At 45.2% G+C, this 19,135-nt stretch overlaps 1 protein-coding gene across 2 annotated transcripts in view; it reads left to right on the top strand.

The window, feature by feature from the left end:
* Window positions 1-18,132, top strand: part of LOC146798141 (flavin reductase (NADPH)-like) — a 136,654-nt gene extending 118,522 nt beyond the window's left edge. For both annotated transcript variants that reach the window (XM_085625376.1, XM_085625375.1), the window contains 2 exons: window positions 1,642-1,773; window positions 17,268-18,132. In XM_085625376.1, the coding sequence (XP_085481502.1) occupies window positions 1,642-1,773; window positions 17,268-17,419 (284 nt within the window). In that variant the 3' untranslated portion in view covers window positions 17,420-18,132. The remainder of the gene's footprint in view (window positions 1-1,641; window positions 1,774-17,267) is intronic.
* The last annotated feature ends 1,003 nt before the right edge of the window (window positions 18,133-19,135 follow it).

The raw sequence follows: 19,135 nt of genomic DNA, 5'->3' as shown, positions 1-19,135 counted from the left end.
TTGTAAAATGTTTATTCGAGTTAATTGTCCAACTCAATGATTTGTCAGCAGTTGCAGTAATATACAAATTTTGTTGCATAAGCAGACCGCGCTGCGCGTCCTCCTTCTGCCCACAGGGGAGCCGTGGGAACCCCGGGCCATCACTCAGTGCGCCGAGCTCGCTCAGTGCGGCATCTAAGAGCCGGCGTGTTTGGGGGATCATGGAAAATATGTGATTATTACAGCTTTCACCTCCGCGCCGGCCACGCCCCCCTCGACGGGCCTCCAGATGTGATGGGGAAAAAATAGGGCTTCTGGCAATGAATCCCCCCTCCCAACCCCCTGTGATTTAGAACAAGCAGAGACATAATCATAATCAGTCTCAACTGAATGGCTCTGACAAATCTGTGCCTGGAGCAACCCGGGTTAGGAGAGCCAGTGTGAGGAGAAGGGTGGGGGGGTGGAGAGAGCAGGGCAGGCCGAGCAACTCCAGAGCCAGTGTGAGGAGAGGGAGGGGGCGTGGAGAGTGCAGGGCAGGCCGAGCAACTCCATTGTCTGCCGTGAGCTGGGTGCACCAATTAGAAACAGATGGCCCCTATAAAGATAAGAAATTGCTTCACGACAGCAGTGGAGCAGACGATCCAGTCCGGATGGGCCAAACGAAAGGGAGAAAGGGCAGTGGCCAAAGAGCATCCTTTTCAATGGGAAGCCAGCGTTTAGCATAAACGCTGACGCGACCCAATGAAAATGATGGGCGGGGCTTCAAGTCCCCTTCTGAAATCTGCTCTCTCACAATATCTCTCGCTGAGCGAGCAGCGCTTTGCGCTGCAACACCAGGCGAGACCTAAAAACAGCATGCACCGAGAAAGGAAGAGAGAATAAACCAGAAAGACATTGTAACAGAACTTATGGGGGACCCATAATCACTGAGACAAAGAGTTTGATCATTCACATTATATATATATATATATATATATATGTACTGTTTTCTGATTAGATGACTTGTGTCCACTGCTTGCATTCAGCAAACTTTTTCTTTTTCTTCTTGCACTCCATGGGAGTCTGTGTGTTTTCTTTCTTTCCCCTACATGTGCTTCTTCCATCTTGTATATCCCCATCTTTGTGTTGTTCGTCCTGCAGGTTTTTTGTTTAACTTTTAAACCCTCCTCCGGTTGCTCCTCAGCCCACCCTATAGTCTGTGTTCCCCCACCCATCTCAGAGGCATTTGTTTTTATTTCTTGTTCCTTTTTTGTTTGTAGGATCTGCTGCCAAGCTGTTCCTTTCTTAATGTCAAAATGGTGGTCTCATCATTCCAAATGCACAGGCATGCGTGGTGATGCATGCTCATGCATAGGTCATCACACTGGGCCGCTTTAGCATCATGACACATAAGCCTACATGCGTGAAGACTGAGCACATGTGCAGATTATGGTGTTCGGCAGCAAAGCAAGTAGATCCATATTGCTTTTAAAAGGCTGGGTACATCAGTTCTAACCCTGTCACCTTTTTCGTCTTTCCACTTGGCCTCATTGTATGCCTCCTTTCCAACTCCTACTCCGCTCCTCTTTTCAATTGAGAATATTTCAGAACTTTCAGATTTCTCAACCCCCTTCTCCAATTGTTCCATCAAAAGTAAGATTTATTTCTGACTTATCTTTTCAGCCTTCTTGTTCTGGGATATCGCTAAGGTACCGCCGCGCGCCCTCCCCGTGACTGAAGACCACATCCGCATGTATGAAGTCCTAAAGGAGTGTGGACTGGACTATGTTGCCGTGCTCCCGCCTCATATTGCAAGTGAGTTAATTTGTCGGTTAGAGGAGCATGTGTTAGTTTTGGGGAACTGTATCACTGAAAGTCAGAGGTTTTTTTTACATTAAATGTGAAGGGAAGAGGTGCAGACAAGAAGGCCTGATTTGATTTCCTAGCCATCTGGGTGCTTTATGGGTGCACTGGAGTAATAGATTGCCCAAAAGTATCTTTTGGCACAGGAATTATTTCTAGTTGTTTCTAGAGATCTTGTGTTCTTGAAGATGCCTTCCAGTATCAGTGGGGTTCACCAGGTAGCTCTAAGGCAACTTCAAGTGACCCAAGGGAAAGTGCATTTAATAGATTTAACTGCCACAAACAAAGGTACGCTTGAAATAAAGACAATGTCATTGATTTGCTGTGCTGCTTTATGGTGGAATTGGACACTGTGGACCCATACAGTAGTTCGCCAGTGAAATTAGGAACCTTGATTAGTAGATAATGTGGTCTTTTTAATGTTTCAGCCAACCTTTCCGTTTCTTCCCTTCTCCTCTGACTGGAATAACCTCTCATAAAACCTTTTATCAGTCGCCAAGGTCATGATGACCAATGTGGTTTGCAAATACTGCATCCAATTTTACTAATGAGTGCTTCCGTCATCCACTGGATTTGTTCTGGATAGAGTTATGTGGGAATCACACATCAGCTCCTGTACTTATCTTCTATTTACTAACCTTATATCCACTTACTGACAGTTAGTAATACAAATCTATGCCACACTAAGCATTTTTTCACCCCTCTATGTGCGCATCAGTCCCACCTTTGTATGCGCCATACATGGATGAAGGTGGTATATGGTATATCATGGATGGGCCTCATTCCTCCTGACTTTGAGGGTCAATGATCTGAGCTCTCCAAGCATGTGACAAGAAAAAGGACCACCTGGAATAAAGGTGGCTGTTGAGTACTAAACGTGCTTCTTCAAAAGAATAATAAAACATCTCCCAGGGTGGTTTGTTCCTTAACAGGCGAGTCCACCTTGTCTCCCTTTAGGAAGGGAGGGAATAGATGAGGAAATTTCCCTCCAAAAACAAGACATCGATAATAGTAAATGAAGTATGCACAGTCGAGTTTAGTATTCTATTTATTTTAACATCTATGTGTGCACGATGCTTAAAGGTGTAGTGATTAATTAAGGCAACAACCTCGATTTTTTTATGTGCCAGTGAAAACTATTCTCAAATGAGGGCACCTGGACCAAAGTAAACCAATAATTTACTAGATGTGTCGTTTTTTTCCTTCCTACCTTTCCGCACTTCTCTGTCCGCACAGGCATAGTGCTGTGTCGCGGTCACCAAATGGTTCTTGACAGTTTATCTCCAATGCTGTAACTAAAGAGTTAGGGCCTGATTTAGATCTTGGCAGACCCCGTCACAACGATGATGGATACCCCATCCGCCGAAATATAAATCCCATTATAACCTATGGGATTTATATTTTGGTGGTCAGGATATCCATCACCGTTGTGACAGAGTTACCCATCCGCCAAGATGTAAGTCAGGCCCTTAGTATTATCTCACCGATGGAAATGGTGAGCTTCACCAGTGTGGGCCATGAAGCTGGGAGTCTGCCCCTCCCACCATTAGTAGCATGAGGCGGGTCCAGGGTAAGACTTTTGATATGCTCTAACTTGGGACCATGGGATCTTAGATGTCTTGGTCCTTCAGATAGGACCTTCAGAAAGGTGCATACCTACATCCGGGAACGTACTTCTGATCACAGAAACTCTGACAATATTCACAGGTTTAGTTTATAAATATCTGTAGTCTGTTCAAAATATATTTAAAATATATCTGAGGAATGCAAGTCGAATACTGGCTAGTTTAAACAAGTTCAGAGTTAATTCACATATTAATTATCTTGATGTGTTCCAGCACGTTAGTTCTTGCTTTACTTATATTAAAATGCAGAATGCAGCCCTTTCCAGTCAGCACTTCTCAGGTGTTGGCGATGAAGTGCATTTTATTAATGCTGTGAATTTAGCATGTTTTTTATGCAGGATAATCTGTGAGCTTGTTTGGATCAACAAAAGACATGTAAACAATATACTGTATAATCCTGCTGCCACCATTGTATGTCTTCATAAAACTGATCTACTAGTTCCTCCCACAACAAAATAATCTCCTTCGCAAATAAATGGTAGTTCTTGTAAAATAATTTATTTTCTTTATCAGGGTTATTTCCCAGGATTTGACAGATTGTAGATGTTGCGGTATGACCATGAAACCCTAGTTTTTTCATCGGTTTGATGTAAATATCTTAAAAAACTTTGTTGGAGCTAATCATTTGTCAGTGAGCTAAAACAACTGAAGTCTTAACATTGATTGCTTTTTCACTGATGGAGTAATTCTTTGGAAAAATAAAATGATGGGTTGAGTTTTACCCACCGGAAAATTGAAGATGGGGCAAGTCTTAGACTACGCTGACCGCCGTCTATTCCCTCTCACTCCCTCCACACTGATGGTACTAGTGTTTACACATGGATTATACAGATTTACAGAATTAGTGCCGGATCCTGCATGCCGCTGTGGTCGAGTCCTAGATTGTGGGCATTTTGCATCTTCCAATTCTATAATTCTGTATTTTACTGTAAATGAGTCATTGATTCTGTGCATTACTGGGATTGCTCACAGATTCTACGTATTAACTGTGGATAATTTGTGGAGTCTGTACATTTGCTGAGGGTGATCGAAAGAATATGCATATTTACTATGAATAAAGCACTGATTGTGCACATTTGCATTGGTCCGCTCATGGTTCTTTAAAGACGGTTATTCATAGGTTAAGTTAATTTTCATCAAATGGATACCACATATTGCATGCTCAGTTGTGTTAATTCATGAATTCTGAATGCTCATTGTGGTCAATGTGTGCGCATTCACTGAGGAGACTTAAGGATTTTAATCATTCACCATTACTAAATCACAGATTCTGCACATTCACAGTGGATGATTCACAAAAACTATGCATTTACTGCAAATAAAGCATGGATCCTGCTCAATCCTTGTCCCGTTCTTGGATTCTGGGTGCTGACTAGTTGGCTACGGATTCTTAGTGGGGGTGTGGGAAATGTGAGTAATTTCCTTTTGCAAACTTACGCAAACAAATTCAGCAAAATCACGCAAATTGCAAATCCATCATTGCACGCTATTTGGTGTAAAATGCATCCTTTCATCAATTTATGGCGTAAGGATGCATTTAAACAAAGCACCACAAACATTAACTGCTTGCGTTCTGTTGTTCGCTTGTGATCACTAAATGTTTGTTGTAAATGGCAGGTATAGTGGTAATTTTTTTACCATGAATGGCACATAAGGGAAGTGGTATAACAAAGTAAGTTTCGCCCAGGCCTAATTCTAATCCTAATCCTTCACAGTTGACAATTCAAGCATTCTGCAAGTTTACATTGACTTAGGTCACAGATCTTGTCTGTTTGCTGTGCCGAAACAATTGGTTCTGAGAGTGAACTGTGACCATTTATTTAGAGGCTTGCAGATTTTTTATTTCTGAAACAAAATCTGATCTCGTCTCACTTTATTGTTGTTTCGCCCAGTAAACTTGCATGGAAGGATCATGTTGTTAGATGCTCCAATTAAATGTATATTAATACTTGTGATTTCACACTACTGTCGTGCAAGCGTTCCACAGGAGGTGGAAGACAGGTCTCTAGAGAAGGTCAGCAGATTTTCTGTAGCCTCTTGTTAAAAGATGAAGTTCAATACATTTGCCACCACAATAGAACAAGCTCAGCCGCATAACTTATTTCTATTGTTCCGGGGCAAGGTAAGCAATCATTTTCAAATCGGCCTCCGATTGCAGCAGAAAGTAGCGTGTACATTCGTAGACAAGAAAGGAAGGTACACATAAAAGCATGAAGAATGATGCATGGAGATGTTAAGAGATTTCCTTTCTCAGCCACTAGCAAGTACATTTTTGCCAGAACAGAAATGATGTAGTCCATTTTCTGAAAATTAGAGACCTAAATGATGCAGGGCTTTCTGCTCTTTGTTAGAAGTAAGATATTTTGGAAAGCTTACATACAAAGTATTGTGGTTGTCAAGCCTAGATGTTGAGCTCACAGAGTGACCACTGATCTTTAGTTTTAGTGTGAAAGATCGCAAGCGTAGAACGTAGCTCAGCATTTTGGAGAAAAGAGCATGCATCTCTTTGAAAATTTTCTTTGCAGTTGATGACTTTTATCTTGCAACGCCTTTGAGTCCTTTTCTGCAACTATTCCCACCGATCACATCTGGGCAGGTAAAGTCATCACAGGCCCTCTGCTGGTGGATTTGAGTGATGTGTGTGAAAACCATAATCTGGAACAGAGGATTGACAAGTATGATACCCTCCAAGTTGATGAGATATATCAGTGACTAGATCCCGGACCCAGAAAGCCACACTTAAAGTATGGGGGTGTCATGGATCGGGTTTAGAGGAATTCAGTTTAACCGAAATGTTGATCTGAGTTTTGAGCTGTTGTATTATTGTTCATAGACATTTAATGATTTTAATGTTTGTTTAATCAAAGACAAAGGTTTATTCATTTTAATAAAATTCTCTAGTTTGGTGTCCTTATCCTCAGTCTGCTGAGCCTACAAAGCATACACAGAGCAGAGCACAGCCCATGAACAAGGCTTCAGAATAAGGGTCAGCGAGCACGACTCGCTCCTGCTTGTCACAGAGAAAATCTGCTGCATCCATATGCAGGCAGTAGAGCTTGTGAGCATGGGCCTTCTATTCCAGGTCACGGCAGGACACGATGAGATGTAGAGACACTCCAGCATGTTGTTGGAAACACACTTCTGTTGGTGTGCACAATCACTCTTCCTCACAAAGGATGATTTTGTTTTTATGTTGGAGCAAACTAGGCTGGCTGAAAGTCTTGCATAGATACAGGCAACCCCTCCCAGGATAGCCAAAGGCCATGAAGATCTGATCAGTGCCTCGGGCGTTTTTAGTCTTTTAGAGATAAAAAGTTAAGAAGCATGCGCATCTCCAGAGAGTGCAAGGATCACTCGACTCGGCATGTAAGACAGGGTTCAGAAAAAAAAGGAAAAGAGTACCAACAGTTCATAGACGCCTCAGTGCACTTTGGGCATAAACCTTGAATTTAGGCGCAGTACCAGTTTGTCTTTTGAGAAACGGAGAAAGAGTTTCTTGATGTAATTATCTTGTATTATAGCATTTATATAGTGCTTCATACCCCTACATTGGGCACTAAAGTGCATCCTTTTTTAGGCAGGCACCATGCTACACTGTGAGGGAGTGCATGGCTGAAAGAGTTGTATTTGCTTTGATCCTATTGGAAAGTATTTTGGTGTTGTACGTAGGTGACCAGAGAGGTTCACTTGTGATGGGGTGCTGCATCTTGCAATGTGATGAAGGTGGAGGTGGGAGAAATACGTGCACAAGTAGAGGAGGTAAGGGGAAAGAGACGGGTAAAATAGGCTGTTATCTCGCTAGGATGGTCTGTGTTATAGGTACACCAGTTCCGTTACTGTTCTGAAAGAGGTCAGCATCAGAAGTAAAGCCATTTTCTTTGAGAGAAACTTCAAATCCACTTTGTGGATTGGTTTAAACAGTGGTGCTTTGAGTCAGCTTAGGGTTGGGTACAGCAAAGCTGCCACTTTGTTGCCTATAATACTCGTGTGCCTTCCCGGTCCCACATGGAGCCTGTTCCACGAGACAGATTTCTGCCCTCCTGGAGAGACTGGCCAATGACTCTCAGAAGGAGAACAATGAGGGATTGCAGGCCAGGGAGGTGTTACCTAACTCATGCAGGAAGGTGACAACCCCAAAAGGCAGGCTCCAAAGGGGAAGCCACCTTTGAAGGGTGATGTATCATACTAGGGAGTAGGGCTGCTCCATTGTTTAGGGATACAGGCTGGCATGGGGAGCAGAGAGTGGAAACCAGTTGCCAAACCGTTTCGCCCCAGGGGCATGTAGCCCTGAGGTAGCCACACCCCAGGGGTTGGCAAGGGCGGTCTGAACACAGAGAGAGGGGTCTCGCCATCTTGGGAGTGGACTGAACGGTGCATCCTTGGATAGCCAAATGCCACACTCCACAGGAAGTAGTAACAAGGTGGGAGGGAACCTGGTAAGCCATTGGCTACAAACTGTATCCTGACGTTAAGGCATTTTCCGAACATAAGAGAGGCATCCCTGGCTCCCAGACCTCATATCTCGACTGACTTGGAAGAAGGACCGAAGGACTTCCCAGCTGCATAAGGGACTAGCAAAGAGAGGCTGCATTGACGAAGAGTGCACCTGGTAGCTAGCGAAGAGAGGGACCGTGCCTACCATGTCCTGCTCAAAGAGAAGTTGTCTCCAGAGACAATTCAAGCCAAGAGTACTCAAAGGGTTAGCTGACTGGCCTTCTGTTGGCAGCACAGAGACACAATAGCTGAAGAACCCTGCTGGGGCAAGTTGGTAGCCCAAAGTCTTTACGCTCCTACCACCCCCACCATGCACCACCGAGTTTTAAAATCGGATGCACAGAGTTGCACCCGTGTTTGCTGAGCCCGATGGTGCTGTCAGAGAGTTTCTGGGACCCTGACAAAGCGAGTTATTGAGCCAGAAAGGATTGGCCTGTGACCGCGACAAAGGGCGACTGGTAGACCAGTGGCAACTGCACTTCAGCCAGACCGGATAGGGCTTTATGGGACGTGGACCCTGCAACCAGGACACCCCCCACCACCACCACCATCTTTGTGGACCGAGGAATCCCTGCAGGAAGATCCTGTCGAGCACATCCACTGAATCCTTCTAGCATCTTCAGCATCCTTCATCCCTTGCATCAGGACCACTGCATAGGAATCTATTGAAACACCGATAAATTGCCTGGAACTGCTTTTTCTGATAAGGTAACTGTTCTTGAGGACCTTGCTGGTCCCCCTAACTAGCTCCCTGCTAGAGTTGGTCACCCCAAGTGCTTTCAACCGACCGCATCGACTCTTACCTATGTTTTCCTTGAAAAAGTTCCTAAGTGTCCAATTAGTTGACTTTGCCAAGGCTTGTTTGCGGTTGAATGAAATGGCTTTGATTTATTATTGCTTTTAAAATATATATATCTGGAACCCTCCAGTGGAATTTTTTCATTCTTGTGTTTCAATTTAAAAATAGTCAAATTTATAAAATTGGCATTGGATGTCTTGAGTGTCATGTTGATTTCTTAAATTCTTTCGTGCTATTTAAATGCTTTACACTTGTTCCTCTGTGTAAGCCTTGTGCTAATTGCCACAGCTACCCAGGGTTGAGCAGAGGGCTTTTCCGACAAAACCTACTGGACCTAAAGTTGTTGGTAAGTGCATTGCATGGTGAGGTTGCTCAACCACACCATGTATTACACCCCATTTCCTCAGGGCCTTAGAATGGTCTTCCATAATTGTGGCGCCCCTGTTAAGTCTTGAGATGGTAGAAACATTTCCAACAGTGATGTAGTTTAAAGAAAGTTTCAGCTTTAAGAGATTTATTTTTTCTTATTGGATCCTGTTCCTCTAGTTTTCTTCTGGATTTTCATAGTGTAACTCCAGGCCATTGGTGATGTACTAGAAAGCATATTCCAGCACAGTCATGGTTGTACAACACTTGTAAGTAGACAAATAATCTTGAGCAGTTTAGGAAATTTTGAGTATCACTTTTTATGTAAAATTCCTCAAACTGCCACGTCGCATAATTATGCCAAAGGGACACCGGAACAAGGCAAACAACCATAACGCGAGCGGCTGTTGTTCACAACACTTGTGTATTTAGTGCTTTTTCTTATTTTTTTTTTGCATGATATTCATTCTTGTGCCATCTAAAATATTCTGCTAAATTCCTGTTTTGGATTTCGTGCAACTTTGCGTAATTTTTGTGTAATTGTTTTTAATTAGACAAAAGCAAATTTAGCACACCTCTCCTCATAAGGGATGGGGTCTCAAGAAGGGCATGTTTTTCACAGTATGGGCATTAAGAGCTCGAGAATGTATTTTACGTGCGAGCAGTGGTAGCAGAATCCACCGGTTTAATTTCCTCCATTGGGAAATTATTGTGAAGCAATTCAGATGGTCGCATCTACTTAGTATTTAGAGTTTGCCCTGAAGAGGAGTATTTTCAGAAACCAACAATCTCGGAATCAGGCCAGTAGAATTCGATCCCCCTTTGGCTTTATTTAACATGCCAGATTGCTGAAAACGGTGGTCGTAAGAGAGAAAAACAAGCATTAAAAATGCAATAGGTCTCGCCTTTCGTTAAGTTGAAGCCATTTGCTTTGCCATACAATACCATTAGCAAAGCAAATGGCTTTAACCCCTTCAGCGCTGGGCGAATTCCGCCGCGGTGCTGAAGGGTTCGAGCGCGGGCGGGACCATGACGGAACGGTTCCGTCATGAGCACAGCTCAACCGTGGCTCATGACGGAACCGTTCCGTCATGAGCATGGAAGGGGTTAACTTAATCAAAGGCGAGACCTATTGCTTGTTGTAAATTATACTATTTTTTAGGTCTCGCCTGAACCAGCGCATGCGCTGGTCTGGCGAGACTTTTTGTGAGGGCTCAAAAAATGCTACCATGGCCAGCCTAGAGCTACAGTGCATGTGCGCGGGCGCAGGAGCAGAGGCTGGCAAACCTCGTCATGCTCATTAAGCGCCCGCGATCACTGTCACTTTCGCCCGCGATCACTTTCGCGGCGCCCCTTTGATGTTCTCGTTCAAAGAACATCAAACATCAAAGAACATGTTGTTGTGTTAATGCTTTGCTGCGCCCGTTTGACTTGCAATGTGCTTTCTCTTTCCACAAACTCGATGTTTGTGTTCCTTTATTTTGAGATGCTTTTAGTATTACTGTTTTGTGACTTAAAGAACATTAAGGAAATGTTACTGTGAAACTGGACAACGTTCACAGTGTTTATTCCTGATCGCAGCAGCTGCTTCATGTCCGTTGCACCATTCAGGGAGTCCTTTCGTTGGCGCTTTCATGAGGATATGATGAGGAAGCTGGAAACTTTTGGCACATTCTCTTTAAAAGCACAGCATGTTTGCGACTGGTTAATTGATTAGACCTATGTAGCGCTTTAGATCTCAAAGCGCTATGGTGGGTGCAGCAGTTACAACTCATGAAATATGGGGTGTAACTCACAAGGAGGGGGCAGGTTTGAGTGCACATTGGCTGTAATCGAACTCTTAAGATGATGGGCTGTGTGTATCCATTATCAGCACTCAGTCTTCGCTAAGTGATCTTGTTTGTTTTGTTGTTGTGTTAATGCTTTGCTGTGCCGTTTGACTTACAACGTGCTTTCTCTTGCCACAAACTCGATGTTTGTGTTCCTTTATTTTGAGATGCTTTTAGTATTACTGTCACACACACAACCACAACCATACACACAACCACAACCATACACACAACCACAACCACACGCACAACCACACACACAAACAACCACACACACAACCACACACACAACCACACATACAACCACACACACAACCATACACACAACCATGCCCAACCACACACACAACCACGACAAAAGCGAGTACAGACGGAAAATAACTGGCTCCCACAGACAAACAATTTTGCGCTCATTTCAAATGGGGACAAACAGTTCATCCAGACAGCTGAAGCTTGATTAGCTGACATCATAGACAACATACCAAAATGTACCTGTGCATGTTCCATGCCATGGCATACATGACGTCATCAGTCAGCCAGGGTGTAGCTATTGTTAGTGCAGCAGGTGCAGTGGCACCGGGTCATGAGTAGCACACAGCGTACCAGTTGCTGTCGAGTTTTAAAGTGGAAGCACAGGTCATGGGGTCCATTTGCTGCAACTTTGCTATAAAAGTGCAGTAATTCACGGTCTTCGTCCTAACAGCGCTAAAATTGGTGGGATTGCTCAATCTTGTGGTGGGCAAAAGTAAAAGTACTAGTCCCGAAATACAAAGTATGGTTGAGTGAAACACAGCATGAACATGTCGCAACCGACTTGGCAGTCACGTGAATCCTGGTTAATCCAAACATAGAATTCAAACTCCCTAACTTCTAACAGTTGGTAAAATAGTAACTACTCTCGAAGTGACACACAGCCGAGTGCTAAAATGAAAGCCCTGCGCCGTTTTTGGTAAGAATGAGGTTTTACTTTGTAGTTAAGATCAGTATAATTGTGGGTAACAGTTTCCATCAAGCTGCTCTTATCTTGGAAGCTCTTTCAAATACGCACACACATGGTTGCTAAAGAAAGAAGGGTGCGCGCGCCAAGGAGTATGTGGTAGTGTGAGCAGTTCCTTTTAGTTTAAATGTGCATTTTATTGGCGAGAAAAGTAACAGTTGTCATCAGGCTACCCTTATCTAGAAAAGTCTTTGAAATGCACACACACATAAATGCTAAAAGGGTGCATGCACAAAGAAGTCTGTATCAGTGAGATCAGTTTATATGGTTTGTGTTTTGTTGTATTGAAGCTATAAACAAGGAAACATTCATTTTTAGTAGGCACAGGAAGAGTAAGTTGCTTGCCCAGAATCACAGGATGCTGAGCCGACGCCGAGACTGGACAGGTGTAATACACACGAAAGTGCTATGACCAGCTATCAGCAGTGGTTAGAAAACATAACAAGAATAATTGAGATCATGAACATCAAATATCACAAGTCTTCCCTCGGAAAGTAGCCACAGGTGTGAGTGCCCAAAAATCATCTTTCCTTGGCACATCATCAAAAAGCCCCTCCGTTTTAGACCTCTCTTTTTTTTAAAACATGTTTTTTATTGCAACATTTTCAGCAACATAACCATCGGGGCAACCGGCACCCCCTACAATCTCCGGTTATATTCTTCGGTTTAGCAACGCACACAGCCATTCAGCCCACATCCCGGGGGCCGGGCGGCATAGATGGATAGTTAAGCAATGGAACACAACTATCGCCTCACAGCGGTGCTTGGTGCATGCCCCATGGGAGCCTCTGCTTTTCTGTCCCACCAGCTACATTCTTCACCCAACTCAGTGTAGCATTGCCCTCCCACCTCAGGAACTCCCCCCCCTCCCATCCCGCCCCCCCCAACTGCTGCTGTTGCGGGCCCCTCCAGTGGTCCCTAACTCTAATTCGTGCCAGCTATCCGGGGTACATCTATTGTCCTCAGCCTCAAGGAACTCCGTTCTCCTCACGCTCCCGTTCCGCCCGCTCGAGCCGGCAATCCTGCAGGGCCTGCTCGATCTGCTCCCATGCCCTTACCCACTCCAGCCCCGCTTCATTGTCCGTCCTAATCGCTTGGCGCCTTCTGACTTCACTCTCACATCCAGACCATTTTAATAACTCGGAGATCCACCGCCCGATCGATGGGCCCTCCCGGGACTTCCAGTGCCACGTAATCTCTCTCTGGGCCAACATAAGCCCCAAGTCTATAAATTTACTCGTCACTTTTGTCTTTGCTGTGTGAGGGAACCAGAGCAGCAGGCACGCCCCCATATCAAACTCGACCTCCCTATCCGTCGCAGCATTCAAGATCTCTCCCACCTCAGCCCAATACGACCCGAGCTTCGGGCACCCCCACAGCATATGCTCTAGTTCAGCTCCCAGTGTGAAGCAGCGCGGGCAAGCAGCCTCCTGCACCTTAAAGTGCCGGCTAATCTTTCCCGGGGTCAAATACGCCCTGTGAACGATGAAGAAGTGCACCTGCTGAAAGCGGGCATTCCCGCTACCCTTCCATGTCCTCCGCATGATGTGGCTCCAGATCGTGTCCGGAATGGGTTTACCTATGCTTTCCTCCCACCGCTCCTTCAGTGCCGCAAGCGGCTCCAACCCCTCCTGCAGCAGTCTAGCCTGTAGGCATGTCACCGCCTTGATCGTGCCCGCCGCCATTGCCACGTACTGGCAGGTTAGCGCCACAGTGGGCTCCTCGAGCCCCTTCCTCCAGTGTTTCTGTATTGCCGCGCTCACCGCCGCGTGCAGGAGATAACTCCCATCTGGGAGGCCAAACTGCTCCTGCAGAGCCCCGAAGGGGGCCAGCGCCCCATCTATATAGAGGTCCCCCACCATCTGCAAACCCAGCTCCTCCCACTCCGCTAGCGGGGACCAATCGCCTCCATGCGGCAGCGCCGTCAGCATCCCCAGCGGGATCTCCGGTGCATAAGGTCTCATCGTCTTTGCTCTCCGCATGCCCCTCTGCCAGCATAGCCGGAGAGTCCTCTCCTCGATGGACAAATCTCTCAGGTCTAACTTCTGTTGCATGACTATGTAAGACAGGACATGTCTCTGGATGCCCGTCCCCCGTCCCGGCTCCGGGCCCCGGAATACCCTGGCCACATTCTGTGTCAGCACTTGTAGCTGCGCCGCCAGGTAGTACAACTCAAAATCGGGGACCGCCAGTCCTCCCTCTAGTTTAGGCCGCATCAGTACCGTCAGGGCTACTCGTCTCCGTCCCGTCCCCCATAGGAAGCTGATGATCTGCGACCTCAATTCTTTAAAGATCCTCTGCGGGATCCATATCGGCAGTGTGCGGAAGTAATAGAGCAGTCGGGGCAGGGCCACCATCTTCAGCAACGCGACCCGGCCCAGGACCGAGAGCGGGAGGGCAGCCCAGAAGGCCATGCATCCCTTCAGAGCCCGTATGCAACGCCCTACATTACCGTCCAATAGATTTTCGACATCGTGGTATATCCGGACGCCCAGGTAGGTAAAGCATTTGGCCTCCCATACCACGTCCCGAGTGGGAGGGCAATACGGGACCTCTGCCCGCAGCGGGAAAACGCAGGTTTTGGTCCAGTTGACCTTGAGGCCCGAGAGCTCGCCAAAGCGCGAGAGCATCTCCACAGCCCCGTCCAGAGCGTCCCCGGAGTCCTCCAGGTACAGCAGGAGGTCATCCGCGTACCGTTTTAGACCTCTCTTGGGCACAGGAGACGTGGTCCAATGGCTGAGTTGTGGGCTGTGAACGATGTCAAATCGTGGCTTTTCCGCTTCGCTAAACTGAGTGATCTTGGACACAACACTTCCGCCTCTGAAGCAGCACTGCCGCTGCAACCCACCGCCTGGCCTGATTTCTTTACTTCGAAACCTATAGGCCCTAATCCCATCCGGATGAAACACCCCTGAAGCAGGGCGTCTCCAGAACATGCACAAAAGACATTTAATCCAAAATAATTTTACATTTACTAGTAAACCTGGATGTGGACAAGCTAATATTGATCTACAAACATGTATTCAACTAAGAAACAGTCAGTTCAGTTTACTGAACACTGTAGAAAAACGTAGCAACTCCCCACACTTCCTCCTGAGCATTGATTATAGCTTTTTAATACTAGTGAACGCCGAAGCATTTAACGTATCATTTAAGGTAATCCTGGGCTATCGGAGTCTGATTAAACTGGGTCTTCATTTACTTGAATCCACTCTGCTGTTAAATATCTCCTTCCTGTCTCCCTCTGTTGTGCCGTGAGATGCTGGGTGGAGTGATGGCGGTGTTATCTGATGCAGGAATACAGTGCTAAAGAAAGCGGGTACGGGGCAACAGCGAGAGCTGAATAAAAGGGGGCAGAGGGTAGAAAAGATAAAGTAACCGAGAGATAAAGGAATGAAGAGATAACGTTTCCGAAGTAGAATGAAAGTGAGAGAAAAAGAGTGGGTAAGAGTGAGTTTCTGCAGCTTATCCGGGTGTGACCGTTGGAGTGAGGGAAGACTGGCCGCCCAGCCGTGGTAGGAGCGCCGGGAGGGGCTTCGGGCAGATCTGCAAAGAGTCCTGCATTGTGCCGCGCGGGCTGCTGGTTTTCCAGTCAATCTTGGTACTGTAGTGGGCGGTGCTGACTTCAGACTTCCACCAGTGGATACCCACATCTCAGCCTGCAGAATGCAACACGAAGAGAGTTCTGCAGGCGAGGGCAGCTGTGAACACCGAGGAGGATGCTGGCCAGTACTGAAAGTGCTGACTGTACAACCGAGAGAACCAAACTCTGATCCCAGCTTCCCACTTAAGTGCTTTGTGACCCTGGGAAAATGTCTGCAAAGGGTGGGTTAGGATAACTTGAAAAACAAGTGCGGTGCCACAAAGGCAGCCGCGTGTTTATTTTCGCATCGCGCTTTCACTTTAAGTGAAAGCGCGATGCGAAAGTAAACACGCGGTTGACTTTACCAAAGGCGAAAAAAGTGCGTAGGGAGTAATGAAGGGGAGAGTGACACGCCGTCGGTAAAAGATCAAATCGCGGTGGGTGTGGCCAAAACGAGACAAGGCGGCAACAAGGAGGGACTAAGAAGCCTCCTTTACAATCAAAAGTCCACGTTTTGCATGGAAGCTGACGCTAGCCAATTAAAAAGATGGGCGAGGCTTCAACTCCGCCTCCAAGAGCACTCTGATGCCGAGAGCAGCGCATGCGCGCTGCAATCTCTAGCCGAGACCTAAAAAATAGACAAGTGAAGAGGTAATTATGACATCTAGTGGCCGGTCAGAGTATACCATTGGCTTTAGACTATAAAGGAACCAACCACATTGCAGCAGGAGCTTTGCTGCTAATTTAAATAGGACAGTGATTGGGGTACAAAAGAGAAGGCAGTAGGAACGGAGAGATACTGATAATGTAGTGGTTCCTGGTGGGCAGCAATATCATAGCATTCGCTGAGGTTTCCAGATGCGGCCTGCATGCCTCATCTCTGAAATCACAGTAGGTTCTGATTCTGCTTTAGAATAGGTAGAGAGTAGCAGACATAGAGGCATATTTACAAGGCCCCCACACCACTGAAGTATTATTTTTTTACGCTCCAATGGCACACAATGCTGAGCCATATTTACAAGGCCACGCAAAGCCACTGTGTGTGACTTTTCATGGCCTTGTAATTATGGCCGCTTTCACACATTAATCTGGGTGAAAGGGGCGTTCGATGGGTGTTGCTGTGTGTGTTCCCATGCAACACCCATGGATTCTGCCGCACTCCCATATTTACACGGTTTTGTAAACCTAGGAATGTGTCAGACCCTCGTTAAAGTGGTGCAACAAGAAGAAATACCTTTATTTCTACTCCTTTTTTGCTCTTTCTATGTGTGCTGCATTCTGCAGTCCACATAAAAGGAGAAAAACACCATCAATGATTATTTTTGTGCAAGAAGGTGTACCTTCCTGCACAAAAACAAGCATCCCTGCAAGCAGGCACCCTTGTACCGTGGTGCATGGGTGCCTGCTTTGGTGCTAGGCAACCAATTGTGCTCCAGCACAGAGGAAAGCACAGGGATGTGTCATATTGCTGTAAATACGATGCATCCCTCCACTTTCTTAATGACGCAGCTTGGCATAGCAAGATGGCTTGTGCAGCGCCTCACTGCGTCATTTTCTAGTAAATGTACCCCTTAGAGTGCCTGTATAATCGGTTTCCAATAAATCCACAGATTCTAAATGCAGGTTGTAGTGTGCAAGTAGAGAGAAGGAAACCAAGGTAGATTGTATTTAATTGCAAACAACAAATTTCAAAACTAGTTTGAAGGTAATTTGGAAAAATCAGTAACCTTTGTTTTTGTATATTTTTATCCAGGTGACAAGCCTTTCACTGGAGATTACGGTATTTCGATCGAGGCCTGGGGTGGAAAAGTCATCTCTAAACCTGACCTGGCTCACTTCTTCCTCAAATGCCTGACCACAACGGAGTATGATGGGAAGCGCGTCACACTCTTCAAGGATTATTGAAATGTCTGGTACAGCAGCGACATTTCCAATCCAGACTAAAGGGCCCAGCATCTGTTGTGTCTGACATCTCCCTTCCTTCTTTGAGATGGTCCAGCCTTTACAGATTCTGCCTTTAGACATATGGTTCTTATTGTTCTTTTCTCTTTTATCTAGCATGCAGCAGCAATCGTGCTTATAAATAAAACATTCATTCTTTTTACAAACCTTCAAGATGCGTTTCTAATTCTGATATCTCAAACTGCTCAGCCTCTCTTTCCAGTATATAGATCTAACAGAAAAGTGGAGCAAATTGTGTCCTTGCCTCTTTTGTGCATGCACAAGTCCAGCAAGTGTGTTCAAAAACTCTTAGAATACTTACTATCAGTTATAGCATTTGAGTCACTTACTGGATTAAAAACAGCAGACTTCCAATCCATGGTGGCTGTAACGAGGACTGGGATTGGGAAAACATAGGTCTTTAACATCCTGTTTTTGCGACTCTGCAGGATTTGTTCATCAGACACTTGCTACTTGATTTCAGAAATAATGCTCGTGATTTTTGTGACCTGGCCATGAGGTTCTAGGTAGCTGGCGTGAGGTGCAAGCTGGACCATAACTGAAGACTGCAAGGTCTCGCTGATAAAATGCTCCTAAGTCTTATGGGTAATACTTAATGTAATCCAAATTTTTCATTGTTTCTGCACTCAAGTCATATTAAACTGCTGTATGTCGGATGTGTGTGTCTACGTTGTCTTTGCTGGTTCATCACTGTTCAGAACGTGGTCGAGAGCATAAAGAATAACCAGTGAGACACTCACTCAGAGATATGCATTTCACACTTGGCGTCACTTTCTCAAGCCCATTTCACAGTCATGGCCACGTAACATTATACTTATCAATTTATTAGCAAAGTACAGAACAAAAAGAGTGTTACTTATAAACCAAATATGATTATACATTTATAGACATGTCACAAAAAGGTATCAGACATTGTTCCTTTTCTATTTTCTTTTAAGTGGTTACATTAAACTTTGTAAATAGTCATTCTCCTCCACTCTCAGAATCCAGCTACTCCCCGCCATCACCCACCCACCAACACTATCACTATCCGATTGCATCTCAGTCTTCAAGCATCTACAGCACTTTTATGCCTTTCAGGTAGGCTTGCGGTATACAGCACAAACCTTTCTAGCTGTCCCATCAAGAATTTTCAGTTCTATTAAGCTGTCTGAAACGTAATGCAAACATCCAGCAGCCAATGAAAACTTTACATGTTACAAACTGTTTCCCATGCCCATTTTCTGCCTTGTCATGGGCCCCACCCACCAATCAGATTGTACATATGTCCTTAAGTATGAGAGACAACTGTCCTCCTTTTTCTTTGCTCAAAAGTAGAACATCCAAGATCTATCTCATCTTAAATTTAAAGGACATACTGCATGAATTAGTTTGAGAACGTTTCTTAACTGCAAAAGAAACTAGATTTGGAGAAAACGCTCTACCAATTAAGTCGAAAACATCTATATCCTATACCCTTATACATGATATCAGGCTTAACAAAATCTTTAATTTGTCAGACAACTGTTTGCAGGATAAATCTTCATTATCTGGCCATTTCTCCAAAAATGTAAGAACTATATTCACATGTCATAGAATTGTGTACCAAGGAGTGGGAGGATTAGCTAATCTAATGCCTCCCAGTAGCTTGCATTCCAGGGTATGTTGCCCTTTTGCCTC

Source organism: Triturus cristatus, chromosome 9 (assembly GCF_964204655.1).
Source record: "Triturus cristatus chromosome 9, aTriCri1.1, whole genome shotgun sequence".
NCBI classification, from domain to species: Eukaryota; Metazoa; Chordata; class Amphibia; order Caudata; family Salamandridae; genus Triturus; species Triturus cristatus.
Note: the sequence above shows the minus strand (reverse complement) of the source record. Positions and strands in the feature narration are given on the sequence as shown.